This window comes from Ranitomeya variabilis, chromosome 1 (genome assembly GCF_051348905.1).
Source record: "Ranitomeya variabilis isolate aRanVar5 chromosome 1, aRanVar5.hap1, whole genome shotgun sequence".
NCBI classification, from domain to species: Eukaryota; Metazoa; Chordata; class Amphibia; order Anura; family Dendrobatidae; genus Ranitomeya; species Ranitomeya variabilis.
Genome location: NC_135232.1, coordinates 43,867,141 through 43,886,263, shown reverse-complemented (window position 1 = coordinate 43,886,263; position 19,123 = coordinate 43,867,141). Strand labels below are relative to the sequence as shown.

General features: G+C 50.5%; 1 protein-coding gene across 2 annotated transcripts in view; it reads right to left on the bottom strand.

Annotated features, from left to right (window-relative positions):
• Positions 1-19,123, bottom strand: part of ZNF532 (zinc finger protein 532) — a 74,719-nt gene that overhangs the window by 16,418 nt on the left and 39,178 nt on the right. For both annotated transcript variants that reach the window (XM_077282871.1, XM_077282879.1), the window contains exons 4-6: positions 13,469-13,650; positions 13,198-13,374; positions 885-1,047 (exon numbers count right to left, since the gene is read on the bottom strand). In XM_077282871.1, the coding sequence (XP_077138986.1) occupies positions 885-1,047; positions 13,198-13,374; positions 13,469-13,650 (522 nt within the window). The remainder of the gene's footprint in view (positions 1-884; positions 1,048-13,197; positions 13,375-13,468; positions 13,651-19,123) is intronic.

The following is a 19,123-nucleotide window of genomic DNA, read 5'->3' as shown; positions in this document are numbered from 1 at the left end:
TTGACACAACATTGACAACACTGCAGCCAATCAGTAAACTCATACTTTCTACTTTTTTTTTTTTTAAAAACAAACAGCGCCTGGGGATGGGGTTTTCTTAAAACTGAAAATCTCTTTATAAGAATAGAGACACCTACGGGGAAATGTTTGTTCTTTTTAAACTGGGTTTCATTAAAAAAAAAACTGCACTTCATATTCCTGTTTTTCTGTACAATATTGGCGCAGAATGAGTTAACTAAGAATTAGTCAGTGAGCTTTCTCTGACAGGGAGTTTGTAACTCTTTTATCTTTTCTTTTCTAAGCTCCTCTCAGCTGATTTATGACCACAAAGTTCAGCTTAATTTTGCTGTGTTCTGTGGTTATAATTCAGCTGAGAAGAGCTCAGAAAAAGACAGATAACAGAACAAGAAACTTCCCATCAGAACGAGATCACTGACGGATTTTAAAATAACTCATTCTGCAGTCGGCAATAGACAATGCGACTATAGGAGGCAAATGATGCAAAAGTTTTAAGGAAACATTAATTTTTGTTTTTCAATTGCTGGCTGCAGAGTGAGTTAACGGAGAATCCGTCAGTGAACTCATTCAGACAGTCCAATGTGAGAGTTTGTAACTTATCTTTTTCTGAGCTCGTCTCAGCTGATTTATGACAGCGGACCACATCAAAGTTGAATATTTAGACAGAGTGTAAGAACAAATTTTTGATTAACCCAAATTGTAAAAATTATTTTTAGCACTAAATGCATATGTTTAAGCAAATAAACAAACTAAAAAAAAAATTCCCACCAGGAGATGGACAATTTTTTAAATCAAGTATCCAAGAGAATTGTCTTACTCATAAAGGATTACGGTACATTCTCTCGCTATCGGCTTTTTTCTCATACCTTGATGTGATCCATCATCAGCTGCTTCTGTGCGTAGAGAAGGGAACAGTCGGGGCACTTAAATACAGGGACTTTTTGGTGCTCGAGATGCTGATCAAAGTGACGGTAGAGCAGGGGCTGCATTGTGAACACGGTGTCACACATGGAGCATTTGAAGATAATTCTGGAAAAAAAAAAACAAGAGACAGAAGGAAAATTAAAGATTATTACCATTGATTTCAGACATTCACTCTGCATCATACAGGGGATAAATGGGACAATACAAGGCCTGAGGAATGGAAGATGTACCATAGAGATGGTAAAGAACCCAGCACGGACAGCACACACAGTCATGAGGGATTCCTACTCCCCTGTCTATGCAGAATGCAAAGAAAAGGAGCATGGAGGACATTATACAGCAGTACAGCTGTGAATCCAGCACTGGTGTGATATAAATGCTAGAAAACAGCAAAATGGAGGATATTATACAGTGGTACTAAGCATTGTAGCAGTGAAACCAGCACTGGTGTGATATAAACGCTATAAAAACAGCAACATGGAGGACATTATACAGCAGTACTGAGTAGTGTAGCTGTGAATCCAGCACTGGTGTGCGATAAACACTAGAAAACAGCAACGGATATTATATAACAGTACTAAGCAGTGTAGCTGTGAATCTTCCTCTGGCATGAACTAAAACAGCTGCACACACAAGGAGCTGAGTGTTAATTATTCCTCCCATCTCTATAGAGTATAATAGTAGGTGTAACCCGACGCCTCACTGTGCTGGCAAGTCCATCTTACTCGGAGAAGACTGTTTTGAGATGCATTTTCAAAGTGAATGATGGGTTCATAAAGCTGGGAAAAGAGAGTCAGTGGGAGAAGTGGATTATAGGAGGATAAAGAAGCAAATTTCTCTAAGATAAGATATATTACAAAAGTTTCTTATATTCGCTTGTACTATGGATTTATGCAAAGTTTACTGAAGTGACAATGACCATATAAGGGGTCCGAAAGCCCCTCTTTATTATTATTATTATACATTTTTATAGTGCCATTCAATCCATGGCGCTTTAAACGTGAAAGGAGCAAATACACTGCGTGCAGAATTATTAGGCAAGTTGTATTTTAGAGGATTATTTTTATTATTGATCAACAACTATGTTCTCAATCAACCCAAAAGACTCAAATATCAAAGCTTAATATTTTTGGAAGTTGGAGTGGTTTTTTTTTTAGATTTGGCTATCTTAGGAGGATATCTGTTTGTGCAGGTAACTATTACTGTGCAGAATTATTAGGCAACTTAATAAATACCAAATATATTCCCATCTCACTTGTTTATTTTCACCAGGTAAACTAATATAACTGCACAAAATATAGAAATAAACATTTCTGACATGCTAAAACAAAACCCAAAAAATTAGTGCCCAATATAGCCACTTTTCTTTATGATGACACTCAACAGCCTCCATCCATAGATTCTGTCAGTTGCTTGATCTGTTTACAACCAACACTGTGTGCAGCAGCCACCACAGCCTCCAGACACTGTCCCGAGAGGTGGACTGTTTTCCCTCCCTGTAGATCTCACATTTTATGAGGGACCACAGGTTCTCTATGGGGTTCAGATCAGGTGAACAAGGGGGCCATGTCATTATTTTTTCTTCTTTGAGACCTTTACTGGCCAGCCACGCTGTGGAGTAGTTGGAGGCATGTGATGGAGCATTGTCCTGCATGAAGATCATGTTTTTCTTGAACGATACCGACTTCTTCCTGTACCACTGCTTGAAGAAGTTGTCTTCCGGAAACTGGCAGTAGGTCTGGGAGTTGAGCTTCACTCCATCCTCAACCCGAAAAGGTCCCACAAGTTCATCTTTGATGATACCAGCCCATACCAGTCCCCCACCTCCACCTTGCTGGCGTCTGAGTCGGAGTGGAGCTCTCTGCCCTTTACTGATCCAGCCTCTGGCCCATCCATCTGGCCCATCAAGAGTCACCCTCATTTCATCAGTCCATAAAACCTTTGAAAAGTCAGTCTAAAGATATTTCTTGGCACAGTCTTGACGTTTTATCTTATGTTTCTTGTTTTCAGCCTTCCTTACCTTGGCCGTGTCCCTGAGTATCGCACACCTTGTGCTTGTTGATACTCCAGTAACGTTGCAGCTCTGAAATATGGCAAAACTGGTGGCAAATGGCATCTTGGCAGCTTCACGCTTGATTTTCCTCAATTCATGGGCAGTTATTTTGCGCCTTTTTTGCCAAACACGCTTCTTGCGACCCTGTTGGCTATTTGGCATGAAACGCTTGATTGTTCGGTGATCGCACTTCAAAAGTTTGGCAATTTCAACACTGCCACATCCCTCTGCAAGACATCTCACAATTTTGGACTTTTCAGAGGCCGTCAAATCTCTCTTCTGACCTATTTTGCCAAAGGAAAGGAAGTTGCCTAATAATTAAGCACACCTTATTTAGGGTTTTGATGTCATTAGACAACACCCCTCCTCATTACAGAGATGCACATCACCGGATTTACTGAATTGGTAGTTGGCTCTCAAGCCTGAACAGCTTGGAGTAGGACAACATGTATAAAACGTATCAAAATACAACTTGCCTAATAATTCTGCACGCAGTGTATAGACAAGTACAATAAATATGAGCAAAACAAGGCACAAACAAGTACAGAAGGAGAGAGGACCCTGCCCGCGAAGGCTCACAGTCTACAGGGGATGGGTGAGGATACACTAGGAGAGGGTAGAGCTGGTCGTGCGGCAGTTCAGCAGACTGAGGATCACTGCAGGTTGTAGGCTTGTCGGAAGAGGTGAGTCTTCAGGTTCTTTTTGAAGGTTTCTATGGTAGGCAAGAGTCTGATATGTTGGGGTAGAGAGTTTCACAGTATGGTGGAAGCATGGGAGAAGTCTTGTATGCGGTTGTGGGAAGAAGAGATAAGAGGTGAGTAGAAAAGGAGATCTTGAGAGGATCGAAGGTTGCGTGTGGGTAAGTACCGGGAGACCATGTCACAGATGTATGGAGGAGACCGGTTGACAGTCTCTTCTACATAAGAGAGGCATGGCATGGAGGCCTTCTTACATTAGTTAGCTTGTTGTCCAAGAGAATCAAGAGCAAAAGAAATCCATCTCCCGTGATTCAATGAAATGTAAAAAGGCTTTAGTGAGCAGCTAAATGAGCCGACCTTCCACAAGTGGTGTTTCGGATGTGGGCAAATGTTCCAGTAACACGAGTAGCAGTTCTGGACAAACTGTATGTCGTGGGTTGAGGCGACTGCAAAGATGGAACAAAAGTCGGACAAAATGGAGGAGCTAATCAAGCACTTGATCCGGAGTCAACAGCAAAATCAACTGCATCGTGAACAGCAGCAGCGCCTGGAGCAGCAGGTATAGCAGGAGGCAAATAAACTCCTGATGCAGCAGATTCAACAACAGAGGCAGATGGCACTCCTGGTGGGAGATGTCCACAGCAGAGAAACCGCCCCTCCCCCACATCAAGGTGATGACTCGCGCATCTGGAAAACGGTAAGACGAGCCATGCAAAAGACTCCAGGGGATGATAGAGACGCGTTTTTTACTCTTTTCAGACAGGTTGCAGAGCGGGAGAGGCTGCCCCCAGAACAGTTGGCGGAGGTACTGGCCCCATATCTAACAGGTGAACCCCAGAAAGCTTATTTTGACTTGGCCTTACAGGATGCCCGGGAATATGCCAAGTTGAAAACGGAGATATTGGCATGCTCAGGTGTCACTATGTCTGTCAGAGCCCAAAGGGTTCATCACTGGGCATATAATGCTGACAAACCTCCAGCTCACAAATGTTTGTCTTGTTGCATTTGGTCCAGAAATGGTTGCAGTCAGAGTCCTCCATTCCAACCCAGATGGTCAAGCGGGTGGTCATGGACAGGTTTATTCACTCCCTTCCCAGGCCGCTACAGACCTAGCTTGCCCAGGGAGACCCCCGGAATGCGGATGACCTGGTGGGCCTCGTAGAAAGGTACCAGGTGTTCAAGAGGTCCCCAAAGAAGTTGGTGGGTGGTACATCTCCATACTGGGGTACCCAGAGGAAGCCCAAAAAGAGGGGTAACAGAGCCACCACTGGGGGGAGTCCGAAGTCCCCAGGAGCTGCTGAGGGGCTACCAAAGGCTGCTGGTAAAGACCTGATCTGCTGGCGGTGTCTTCCAAGCAGATAAACTGTAGCCTAGGCAGGCACTGATCATATTATGCCTATCCAGCCTGCAGTGTGGACTATCAGCTCAGAGAGGCGCCGTAGTCATGCCCCATGACCATAAACAGAGTACTGGTGTCAGGACTCTTGGACTCAAGGAGTTTGGTGACCCTGATAAGGGCCACACTTCCCCACCAATTGATCCCAGGGAAACGTGTGGGCGTCCACTGTATCCACAAGGACTACCCTATTGCCAAAGTGTTGATAAAAACAAGCCGGGGTACAGAGTTCCGTGAAGTCGGGCTAGTCAGAGACTTGCTACACCCTGTGATAATTGTGCGGGACTTCAGCCTACTCTGGGACTTGTGGGGAAAGGCAGGGGTGTCAAGTGACTAAGGCAGGAGCCAGCACAACCCTAATGAATCCCCATCACAGTCGGAGGTGGAGGAGTTCCCCTTGTGTGTCCTAGCTGGTGATTAGGATGAAAGTGACCAGTGAGGCCGAGGTTTCTGAACTGGGGGTTTCTGGGGAAAAATTTGGGACAGCTCAAATACGGGATCTTACCCTAAAAGGGGCCTTTGAAAATTAGTCTGTGATTGATGGGGTTGCTCAAGAGCCAGGGGCTGATACCAGGTACCCACACTTTGCAGTCAATAGCGAATTGTTGTTTTGAGTGACTACACTGTGGGGAGGTGACTTAGAGCAGCTGTTGGTTTCAGGATCCTACTAGAGGAGGGATTTGGATATGGCCTATTTGCATATTTTGGGCGGACATCTGGGGGTAGAGAAAACGCAGGAGAGAATAATTTAGAGGTTCTATTGGCTGGGATGTTACCGGGAGATCCTGAATTATTGTAGGTCCTGCCCCACCTGCCAGATAACCGCTCCCTATTCTCACTTCCGAAGTCCCCTAGTCCCGTTACCGGTAATAGAGATCCTGTTCAAGTTAATTGCCATGGACCCGGTAGGTCCTTTATTTAAGTCTGCAGGAGGGAACCAATATATCTTAGTGGTCATGGACTATGCGACCCGGTACCCTGAAGCAGTACCCCTAAGGAACTCTTCAGCTAAGAGTATCACCCGGGAACTTGTCCATATTTTTGCTAGGACAGATCTGCCAAAAGACGTTTTGACACACCAGGCAACCCCCTTCATGTGCAAGGTAATGAAGAACTGTGTAGGCTCCTCCTGATTGCCCAGTTGTGAACCTCAGTGTATCATCACAGACGGATGGCCTAGTAGAAAGCCATGCTCAAAACAGTCATTGAGAAGGACAGTCGAGACTGGGACTACCTGCTTCCGTTTCTGCTCTTCTCCATCAGGGAAGTTCCCCAACCCTCTACTGGCTTCTAGCCGCTTGAGCTCCTGTATGGTCGACATCCGTGAGAGCTCCTGGACATCGCCAAGGAAACCTGGGAAGCCGAGGTCATGTCAGAAATACAGAGCATGTCTCCCAGCTGCAGGAGAGAATAGCGAAAGTAATGCCTATTGTGAAGGAGCATCTTCTTCAGGCACAGGAGGCACAGGCAAGTGTGTATAACCGATCATCGAGGCTGAGGCAGTTCCAGCATGGGGACCACATGCTAGTGCTTATCCCAACGGTGTAGAGCAAGTTCCTAGCCAAGTAGCAAGGCCCATACGAGGTGGTGGAAAAAAAACTGGGTGAAGTTAATTACAAGGTACACAAGCCGGGTCGAAGGAAGCTGCACAAAGTCTATCATATGAACTTGCTCAAACCCTGACAAGACCGAGAATCGCTGGACACCCATTGCCAGTCCCAAAGCCACAGTGGACGACGTCACCATTGCGGAGACTCTAACGCCGGCCCAGAGGCAACAGTATCAGGAGCTGTTGCAGTGGAACATGACCTGTTCTCGGATCTGCCAGGGCATACTCGGGTGATAGAGCATGACATGTTGACAGAACCGCATGTAAGGGTGACCCTTAAGCCCTATAGAGTTCCGGAAGCACGTCGGGAGGTGATTTCAAAGTGGTGAAGAGGATGCCAGATTTCAAGGTGACAGAGGAGTCGAAAAGTGGATGGCTGAGTCCAATCGTCCTTGTGCCAAAGCCTAACCGTGAGTGGTGGTTCTGTAACGGGTACCGCAAGATGAATAAAATCTCAAGATTTGATGCATACCTGATGCCCTGTGGCTCACACTGCAGCCTTGCAGCGCTGGAGTCCTGAGTTTAAATCCCACCAAGGACAACATCTGCAAAGAGTTTGTATGTTCTCCCTGTGTTTCCTCCGGGTACTCCAGTTCCCCCCCACATTCCAAAGACATACTGATGGGGAATTTAGATTGTGAGCCCAATCAGGGACAGCGATGATAGTGTGTAAAAACTGTAAAGCGCTGCAGAATATGTTGGCACTATATAAATAAAGAGATTATTATTATTATTATTATTATGCCTTGTGTGGACAATCTCTTTGAGAGACTCACTTCCCTCAAGGTACACTACAAACCTCAACTTGACAAAGGGCTATTGGCAAATCCGTATGTCCCAGAGTGCCAAGGAGAAGACAGCCTTCTCAATGCCTGATGGGTATTTTCAATACACCAGAATGCCCTTCAGTCTGCAGGGGGCCCCTGCTACCTTCCAGAGAGTGATGGATCAGATCCTGGCTCCGCGTAAGAAGTATGCCGCAGTGTACCTCGATGACATTGTGGTCTTTAGCTCTGATTGGGCTAGTCGTCTTCCAAAGGCGATTCTGGATGCTTTAAGAATTACGAGGTTCACCATGACTCCGTAAAAGTGTGCCATAGGGAAGGAAGAGGCCAAGTACCTAGGCTATGTCGCCAGGAGGGGCAAAACTTAGCCACAAATAAACAAGATCAAGGCGATTCAAGAGTGGCCGCAACCGCTTTCCAAGAAGCAAGTGTGGGCGTTTCTTGGAATTGTGGGGGTATTATTGGCGATTCATTCCAAGTTTCGCCATAATCGTCGCACCATTGACAGATCTTCTTAAAGGCACCAAATCGACGATAGTTAAATGAACGGATGACACAGAGATGGCGTTCAAGGAGCTGAAGCGGGCTCTGGGTAAACATCCGGTTCTGGTCTCACCAGACTTCAGCAAAGAGTTTGTGGCCCAGACAGATGCATCAGAAGTAGGAGCACTACTGTCTCAAGAAATAAATGGAGAAGAACATCCTATCCTGAATTTGAGCCGGAAGTTTTCATTATGCGAGAAGAACTACGCCATCGTCAAGAAAGAGTGGTTAAGGGAGAAACAGGGTAAGAATGCCTGGGTGACTAGGTGGTTCTTAGGCCTCTAGGATTTCAGGTTCCACGTAGAACCCAGGTCCAGGAAGTTTCACGGGAACACAGATGCCTGTTAAATATGCTTATTTTGCACATTTATTTAAATCAGGACTTAACCAGGTGCGTTATTCTTAAAAGAAAAATGTCGTCATATTCTCATAAAAAGTATAGTGGTTTATTGATTGTCTATAGAAAAATCACTTTGCAGCAAAAACATAAAACAGATGAAAATAGTTACGAACAGATTGTCCATGTGTAGAGATCAGCATTGGTACTCATCTTTCCCAAGTTCGGAATGGAAGCCGTCTCGCTGTGTGAAGTTTGAAGGTCATGATGGCAGCTAACAGCTGTTGTTCCTTCCTTCTCGGACATCCATGGAGAATGAGGGTGAAGATGGGAGGTGACAGTCCCACGTGACAAAAGGCCCCACCACCCTCCTAAGAGGTGTTTATATATGGGTCTACAGACCACATGTTACCCTGTATATGGAGTGGACTTATGCTCTGAGCTCCTATATAAATAGCTTTTGTAACGTCAGCAAGAAGCAATATGCTCGGTACAGGATAATTCAATAATTAATATTTAACAATGCCCAATCCCGAATTCCCTGTTTGGTGTCTGATGGTGCCAGTGCCGCCGGCAGTGGGCAGAGCGGGGAATATGTGACATGGTCACTGGTGCCATAAGTGAGGGGAGATATGTGTCGCAAAGGTAGCTTTCCTGCATGATGTGAAAGCCATAACTTTTTCCTCCAGCATGATATGTGCTGAGAGCAGTCCAGTCGCTCTATGGGTCTGGCTTTCATGGTGGGTAGGTCAGAGATTGCTGGGACACCTACCCACCATATCTCCACCTCCAAGGGTGTGGCTGGAGGGAGATAAATGTCCAGCCAGTTTTTTTTTCTCTGTCTGTGTTGTGTGGAGGAAGGAAGCCTCCAGACTGAAGCTCCTGTGAGAGCTGCCATATGTGTTGTCCCAGAAGCCATACTGGGAAGGACTTTATATGAACTTTTTACTTTCATCTGTGCCAGAAAGGCTGTTCTCTGTTACCAGTTTGGGCTTTTTGTTTTATGACGCAATAAACCACCCAGAGACTTTAACCAGACGTGTTCCTGTGTGGAGTAATGCAGCTCAGCTGTTATTGAAGTGAAGGTGATCTCAGCTGCAGTACCAATAATGACCACTAGACAGCGTATGGAGCTATCCTGACTCTGTATATTATGTATATCTCAAGCTGCAAAAAGCTGATCAGTACCGTCAGACCCCCATTGATCTGATATTTTTGATCTTTCTTACAGACTGATCGTCAATATATCTTATTCTTGGACATCCCCCTTTAAGGCCATGTTCACACGATCCTTTTTTTGATCCTTTTTTTGATCCTTTTTTTTTCAGGTCCTGATTTGGAAAACCCGCAGTGCAAAACTGCAGTGCTGATTTTCCTGCAGTTTCTTCTGCAGATTCCTCTGCGGGTTTTCAACAGCACTTTCCTATTGGTGCCTGTTGAAAACAGGAGCTGAATCCTCAGAAAGAAGTGACATGGTACTTCTTTTTTTCTGCAGGCAAATCCTCGCAGATTTGCCTGAGAAAAAAAGGATAGTGGGCACAGCGGTTTTTGTTTTCCATAGAGTAACATTGGACTGTACCCTGCATGGAAAAAGGACCTGAAAAAAAAAGGATCAAAAAAAGGATCATGTGAACATAGCCTTAAGGAGCTTTAGTGCTCTCCATTCAGTAGATCGTCAGGGCTGTTTAGGATCAGATTGCCGCTAATGAAATATTGATGGCTTTTCCTAAGGATAGGACTGCAGTATATAAAAGCCCTAGAATAAACCTTTTTTTAAAAAGTTTGCTTAGTAATGCTTTAAAGTTTCTCCTCTGGTCCCAGGTGAAATCAAGTGCAATTGAGGCTGTAAAAATGACATAATTACGGCGAAACGCAGAATCAATAACCATTTTACATCTTGGTTAAAAGCAGAACAATGTTTTTGCCTCCTGAAGAAAACAAATCTGCTTTTTCTTTCCCTCCTATTAAATCAGCAAGTGTTTTCTCCCATACAGAACATTTTCTTAAGAGTTTTGCATTTTTTATAAAGGAGAGGAACCATTAATGATGGATGAGCCCAATCCTCACCGTCCCTCGTATAACCTGGAAAGACAGAGTCTGCAATGTCTCCCCGGTCCTAGTGTAAGCTATCTTATAGGACGGCCACCTTAAAGAGGAACAGTCTCCAAGACAAGAGTGGCCCATATTTACTCTTGTTTTATTCCCTCTTTTACTCTGAATATTCAGGTGTTTTTTTTAATCATATGCTTCCAGAAATAATGCCTTTTTGTTTATTGATAATTTTTATGGTGTTTGCTAAGGGGGTGTGGCTCACAGGATCCTCAGGGGCGTGAACTTAGGGTGCTCTGCATAATTAACCTGTGAGCTATGGCCCTTAGGTAAAGACCAATATGTCAGATTTAAAAACAAAACAGAATACTTAGGGGAGCAGCAAGAAAGAGCAAAAACTGGACGCTCTAGGACTGTGGACAAGTCACCTTTAAAGTGGGAACCCTCCATTAAGGCAAGGAGGTGTTACAATCATCACCCCCCCCCCCCCCCCCGATTAGATGTTTGCAGCTCCAGTAATGATCACATGCAAACAGTTTACAAAGCCAGAAAACCACAGCTCCATACGCTGCATAGTGGCCATTCTCGGTAACTGCAGTTCAGCTTCTATTTAAAGGGATGTTATCAGAAAATGACCGATTGTTTAATCTTTTTTTGGGCTACATGCATTTTTTATGCAATCTTTTTTTAATCTTTATTACATAAATAAAATTATTTTCACACTGGCCACTGGTGCTTTTTTTAGACTCATACTTTCAGGAAAGTTTTCAGCAGGCTCCTTATCATCAGAGACAGAATTATAATGATGGGTAACTCCTCTATAAACAGAGGTAACACAGGATTCACCAATTACAATAGGCTACATTCCACTCTTTTCACAATGACCTTTTCACACGCTCATTAGATGCTTCAAAGCAAAAAGATGGGGTCGGGATCTGACCATTGTGCCTAATGTACATGTGTTATTTCCCAAAACAAAAGAGGAGAGAGTATAAAAAAGCCCTAGCAAGAAAATTGCAAAATTTATATATTTTTTTATTTTAATCCAGATGCTATGTACAAAAAAATTCCCCTCCCCCCAAAAAAAACCCCAAATGTTTTATTTTGAACTGGACACACAATGTAATAGTGGTTGCAGAGTGGAACAAAGTGTGGGGTTGTTTGTTTGTTTTTTTATTTTGACTCTCAGTTGTGGAGATATTAACAAGCAAGGTATTTAGCACCTAATGAGACTAATGAGTTAAAATAACTCCAAGTGGGTGTTATCAGACAGTTTTCACTGGGGGCATGTACCTTTCCTCCCTGTATGACACTGGCCAATTATAAGGAGGCAGCAACACAGCAGGAAAAAAACACTATAGCTTAGGTTTCTCATTGTGTGATATGTAAGGATATAGCTCTGATCTCCTAGTCTAACCTCCTGCATGATTAGGAAGTGCTGGCAGAATAGAGCACAGATGACTCACACCATTCAGATAAGATCTGGGGAGGAAGCGAAGTACAGAAGAGTTTAGCTGTGTCACATTACAAACCCTTCTAACTTGTAATCACTCTGCAATGAGAATACAAGCTACTCCTGTAAGAGATGTAAGGACACCCAGTTCTGCTCTCACTACAGAGTAACAATGGCCTGCTGGGAGCACAACAGACCAAGCACAACAGTGGGCAGTGTATGAGAAGGGGCAGTACAGCAGAGCTGAGTGTGCTAGTAGAGGAGGAGAGCTTATATAAGGCTTTGTAATGTGACACAGCTAAACTCAGCTGCACTTTGTAATCATGCAGGAGGTTAGACCAGAAGTTCAGAGCTGTGTCATTACATCTTGCACGCTGAAAAACCTAAGCCATGGAGGGGCGTATTCTTTTCCTGCTGTGTTGCTGCCTGCTTATGATTGGTCAGCCTCATACAGGGAGAAGAACTACACGCCCCCAGATAAAACTGATAACACCCATTTGGACTTAAAAAAAAAACAACAAAAATAAACTTGTTTTGTGCCAAATACTTGGCTTGCTAATATCTCCCCAGTGGTGAGGTGAAATAAGAAAAATATATATTTTATTCTGCTCAGCAGCCTGTGTCCAATTCGATATGAAAATATAAATATATCTATATGTAAAAAATAGATGAAAGGTCGACTTTAAGTGAATGTGATCTGAGCTGCAGTATTTGAGAACAGCCATTACACGGACTGCTGAGCTGTGGGGTTTGTCTGTTCACGTCTATCATTGCTGATAACAGCTGATCGGTGGGGATGCCGGGTTTTGTAGCTCCACCAACCTGATATTGATGATCTCTCCCAAGAATAGGACATAAGTATGGAAACCCCCTTTAAGGCAGGTTTAAATCAGGCAGATGACTGTCTATAACAAGTGTCAGTCTCGTTTAAAGACCGGTTTCAAATGGCAACTGCAATCTGAAGGGGAAGAACAGATGTTAATGCGATCATACAGATCCTGCGTTATGTTTGTTACTGGCCACAGTGTGAATGTGCACCTACATGTTGCATTTATATCTACAGGTGTTCCAGGTCATTTCTTTGGTATTGATCATACAAATGACATATTGTCTATAGCAGATCCCTGCTGTTTACATGGGGAGATGAGCTGGCGAGAACGATTATTTCTATGCTGCAAAACAAAATGTGCGATCAGCCGACGATCAACCTTTTTTTGTCGGCTCATCATTGCCATGTTGACTGTGACGAAAAGTAATCGTAAAATGGCATGGTCAACTCAGCTTCATCTAGGCAGATTTATAAAAAAGAAACAAAGACACAAAAATACATACTTGGGTTCTCCAATTTTCACCCCTGGGTGCTGGGTGTTTGCATGGGAGTGGGTGCTGGGAGACGATTTAAATGCCATGGGGCAGATAGGACATTTGTAGAAGACTTCACAATGGGAGCCTTGAATGTGACACTTCAGAGCAGCGATCTCTGAATACACCACATTGCAATGAATACACCTGAAAGGGAAGAAAACAAAACAAAAAAATGTTATGAGTTAGAAAGGAGCGTCGCTCTCCAAGATTACCTTTCTTTCTAGAAAACTGAACTTACCGGAAGCCGACCTTGCGGGTGTAGTGCAGGCAGTTCCTGATGATGTGAGTCTGATAATGTGCCGACCTGCAGATGGCGCCGCACTCGGGGCAGGTGAAGGGGGACTTGTGCTGATGGATGCGCTGGTGACACGAAAAACTGCACTGGTTCGGTAGCAGCATCATACAGACACTGCACGTCTTCTACAAAACAAACCACAAGAACTAACGCTTAGACATCCGCCTTTAAAGGGAAATTACTTATTATTGTTATTAGGGTGCTATCACACAGTGTTCAGGCGCTCGCTCGGTGGCCCCGTCGGCCTTACGTCTAAATCCTGTTTTACTGCTCTGTTGATATGACGTCACCAGAAGCTGCAAAGCCACCGGCAGGAGAGATCGGTGACAGGCAGCTAGTAGTGATGAGCGCAAGTGCCCATTCTGGAGTTTGCCTAGGGTCCTCACTGAGTATCGCGGGTGACTCGAATGACATGTTTGAGTCCCCAGCCACAAGACATGCCTGTGTATGTTATGTCAGGCAATCCCCGCATGTTTTGTGGCTATGTAACCACCGCGAAACATGTAGCCGCGGGAACCCGAATATGTCTCCCGAGCACCCGTGATACTCAGTGCGTACCCGAGCACCCTAGGCAAACTCCAGAATGGGCACTGACGCTCATCACTACTAGTTAGCAATTGCCTGCAGATAAGTGCTTAACCCCTCAATAACATTTAAATAAAAGTACATCCCGGATAACCCCTCGCCTCCACATTCAATTTTCATTTTTACATTTTGCATTTTTTCTTTCCTCCATGAACAATAGATTTCATATTTTTCTGACATTCAACATGATGCAGTTACTCCATTGTTTTTAGGGCATACATTGTTTTGCAAAAATACTAGTATATATATATATATATATATATATATATATATATATATATATATATATATATATATATATATATATATCTATATCTATATCTATATCTATAATATAACGCTGGGAGCGTCACTCTGTCCGAAGCCTTTATAGACTGCGCAGGCGCGACGCTCCTAGCGTTACATTATAGTGTCAGGAAAAAAAAAAATGGCGCCGGAAGGCGCGGACTGCCGGGAGCAGGGGGTCGGGAGCAGGGGGACACCGTCCAATATTTCCGCCCTGATTATGCTGTGGCACTTCATGCCACAGCAATTTGTTACGTACGCCATTCCTTGCCGCCGCCATAGCAAGTTGTTCCTTACGCCCGCCATTCCTTTCCGGCACCATTGTCTTGCTCCTCCTGGTGCCGGAATCGGCGCCTGCGCAGTCCGCGCTTTCCGGCGCCATTTTCTTGAAGACACATTGCAGTGGACAGCGCGGACTGCGCAGGTGCCGATTCCGGCACCAGGAGGACACAGAAAATGGCGCCGGAAAGGAATCAGGTAGCGCAAGTAACAAATTGCTGTGCCATGAGGCTGTGGCACTTCATGCCACAGCTATTTGTTACTTACGCCACCTGATTCATTTCCGCCGCCATTTTCTTGGTCCTGCTCCCGGAATCGGCGCCTGCGCAGTCCGCGCTTTCCGGCGCCATTTTCTTGAAGACACATTGCAGTGTGTCTTCAAGAAAATGGCGCCGGAAAGCGCGGACTGCGCAGGCGCCGATTCCGGGAGCAGGACCAAGAAAATGGCGGCGGAAATGAATCAGGTGGCGACAGCCGCCGCACCCAGCACAGCCGTCCACAGCCGACGCACCCAGCACAGCCACGCACAGCCGCCTACAGCCACGCACAGCCGCCGCACCCAGCACAGCCACGCACAGCCACCCACAGCCGCCGCACCCACCACAGCCACCGCACCCAGCACAGCCGCCGCACCGAGCACAGCCGCCTACAGCCACGCACAGCTGCCGCACCGAGCACAGCCACGCACAGCCGCCCACAGCCACCGCACCCAGCACAGCCGCCGCACCCAGCACAGCCACCTACAGCCGCCGCACCCAGCACAGCCACCGCACCCAGCACAGCCGCCGCACCCAGCACAGCCACCTACAGCCGCCGCACCCAGCACAGCCGCCGCACCCAGCACAGCCGCCGCACCGAGCACAGCTGCCCACAGCCGCCGCACCCAGCACAGCCACCACACCCAGCACAGCCGCCGCACCCAGCACAGCCACCACACCCAGCACAGCCGCCGCACCCAGCACAGCCACCACACCCAGCACAGCCGCCGCACCCAGCACAGCCACCACACCCAGCACAGCCGCCGCACCCAGCACAGCCGTCCACACCCAGCACAGCCGCTGCACCCAGCACAGCCACCACACCCAGCACAGCCGCCGCACCCAGCACAGCCACCTACAGCCGCCGCACCCAGCACAGCCGCCGCACCCAGCACAGCCGCCGCACCCAGCACAGCCACCACACCCAGCACAGCCGCCGCACCCAGCACAGCCGTCCACACCCAGCACAGCCGTCCACACCCAGCACAGCCGCTGCACCCAGCACAGCCGCTGCACCCAGCACAGCCACTGCACCCAGCACAGCCGCCGCACCCAGCACAGCCACCTACAGCCGCCGCACCCAGCACAGCCGCCGCACCCAGCACAGCCGCCGCACCGAGCACAGCTGCCCACAGCCGCCGCACCCAGCACAGCCGCTGCACCCAGCACAGCCACCGCACCCAGCACAGCCACCACACCCAGCACAGCCGCCGCACCCAGCACAGCCACCACACCCAGCACAGCCGCCGCACCCAGCACAGCCGTCCACACCCAGCACAGCCGCTGCACCCAGCACAGCCACCGCACCCAGCACAGCCGCCGCACCCAGCACAGCCACCTACAGCCGCCGCACCCAGCACAGCCGCCGCACCCAGCACAGCTGCCCACAGCCGCCGCACCCAGCACAGCCGCTGCACCCAGCACAGCCACCACACCCAGCACAGCCGCCGCACCCAGCACAGCCACCACACCCAGCACAGCCGCCGCACCCAGCACAGCCGTCCACACCCAGCACAGCCGCCGCACCCAGCACAGCCACCACACCCAGCACAGCCACCACACCCAGCACAGCCACCACACCCAGCACAGCCGCCGCACCCAGCACAGCCACCACACCCAGCACAGCCACCACACCCAGCACAGCCGCCGCACCCAGCACAGCCACCACACCCAGCACAGCCGCTGCACCCAGCACAGCCACCACACCCAGCACAGCCGCCGCACCCAGCACAGCCGCCGCACCCAGCACAGCCGCCGCACCCAGCACAGCCACCACACCCAGCACAGCCGCCGCACCCAGCACAGCCGTCCACAGCCGCCGCACCCAGCACAGCCACCCACAGCCGCCGCACCCACGCACAGCCGCCGTACCCAGCACAGCCACGCACAGCCGCCGCACCCAGCACAGCCGCCGCACCCAGCACAGCCACGCACAGCCGCCTACAGCCACGCACAGCCGCCGCACCCAGCACAGCCACGCACAGCCGCCGCACCCACCACAGCCACCGCACCCAGCACAGCCGCCGCACCGAGCACAGCCGCCTACAGCCACGCACAGCTGCCTACAGCCACGCACAGCCGCCGCACCCAGCACAGCCGCCGCACCGAGCACAGCCACGCACAGCCGCCCACAGCCACGCACAGCCACCGCACCCAGCACAGCCGTCCACAGCCGCCGCACCCAGCACAGCCACCTACAGCCACGCACAGCTGCCTACAGCCACGCACAGCCGCCGCACCCAGCACAGCCGCCGCACCCAGCACAGCCGCCTACAGCCACGCACAGCTGCCTACAGCCACGCACAGCCGCCGCACCCAGCTCAGCCGCCGCACCGAGCACAGCCACGCACAGCCGCCCACAGCCACGCACAGCCACCGCACCCAGCACAGCCGTCCACAGCCGCCGCACCCAGCACAGCCACCTACAGCCGCCGCACCCAGCACAGCCGCCGCACCGAGCACAGCCGTCCACAGCCGCCGCACCCAGCACAGCCGCCGCACCGAGCACAGCTGCCCACAGCCGCCGCACCCAGCACAGCCGCTGCACCCAGCACAGCCACCACACCCAGCACAGCCGCCGCACCCAGCACAGGCACGCACAGCCGCCGCACCGAGCACAGCCACGCACAGCCGCCCACAGCCACGCACAGCCGCCGCACCGAGCACAGCCGTCCACAGCCGCCGCACCCAGCACAGCCACCGCACCCAGCACAGCCGCCGCACCGAGCACAGCCGCCTACAGCCACGCACAGCTGCCTACAGCCACCGCACCCAGCACAGCCGCCGCACCGAGCACAGCCGCCTACAGCCACGCACAGCTGCCTACAGCCACGCACAGCCGCCGCACCCAGCACAGCCGCTGCACCGAGCACAGCCACGCACAGCCGCCCACAGCCACGCACAGCCACCCACAGCCGCCGCACCCACCACAGCCACCGCACCCAGCACAGCCGCCGCACCGAGCACAGCCGCCTACAGCCACGCACAGCTGCCTACAGCCACGCACAGCCGCCGCACCGAGCACAGCCACGCACAGCCGCCCACAGCCACGCACAGCCACCGCACCCAGCACAGCCGTCCACAGCCGCCGCACCCAGCACAGCCACCTACAGCCGCTGCACCCAGCACAGCTGCCGCACCGAGCACAGCCGTCCACAGCCGCCGCACCCAGCACAGCCGCCGCACCGAGCACAGCTGCCCACAGCCGCCGCACCCAGCACAGCCACCACACCCAGCACAGCCGCCGCACCCAGCACAGCCACCACACCCAGCACAGCCGCCGCACCCAGCACAGCCGTCCACAGCCGCCGCACCCAGCACAGCCACCCACAGCCGCCGCACCCAGCACAGCCATGCACAGCCGCCGCACCCAGCCACGCACAGCCGCCGCACCCAGCACAGCCACCGCACCCAGCACAGCCGCCGCACCCAGCACAGCCGCCGCACCCAGCACAGCCGCCGCACCCAGCACAGCCGCCTACAGCCACGCACAGCTGCCTACAGCCACGCACAGCCGCCGCACCCAGCACAGCCGCCGCACCGAGCACAGCCACGCACAGCCGCCCACAGCCACCCACAGCCGCCGCACCCACCACAGCCACCGCACCCAGCACAGCCGCCGCACCGAGCACAGCTGCCTACAGCCACGCACAGCTGCCTACAGCCACGCACAGCCGCCGCACCCAGCACAGCCGCCGCACCCAGCACAGCCGCCGCACCGAGCACAGCCGCCTACAGCCACGCACAGCTGCCTACAGCCACGCACAGCCGCCGCACCCAGCACAGCCGCCGCACCGAGCACAGCCACGCACAGCCGCCCACAGCCACGCACAGCCACCGCACCCAGCACAGCCGTCCACAGCCGCCGCACCCAGCACAGCCACCTACAGCCGCCGCACCGAGCACAGCCGTCCACAGCCGCCGCACCCAGCACAGCCGCCGCACCGAGCACAGCTGCCCACAGCCGCCGCACCCAGCACAGCCGCTGCACCCAGCACAGCCGCCGCACCCAGCACAGCCACCGCACCCAGCACAGCCACCACACCCAGCACAGCCGCCGCACCCAGCACAGCCACCACACCCAGCACAGCCGCCGCACCCAGCACAGCCGTCCACAGCCGCCCGCACCCAGCACAGCCACGCACAGCCGCGCCACATACAGCCGCCCGCACTCAGCACAGCCACATACAGC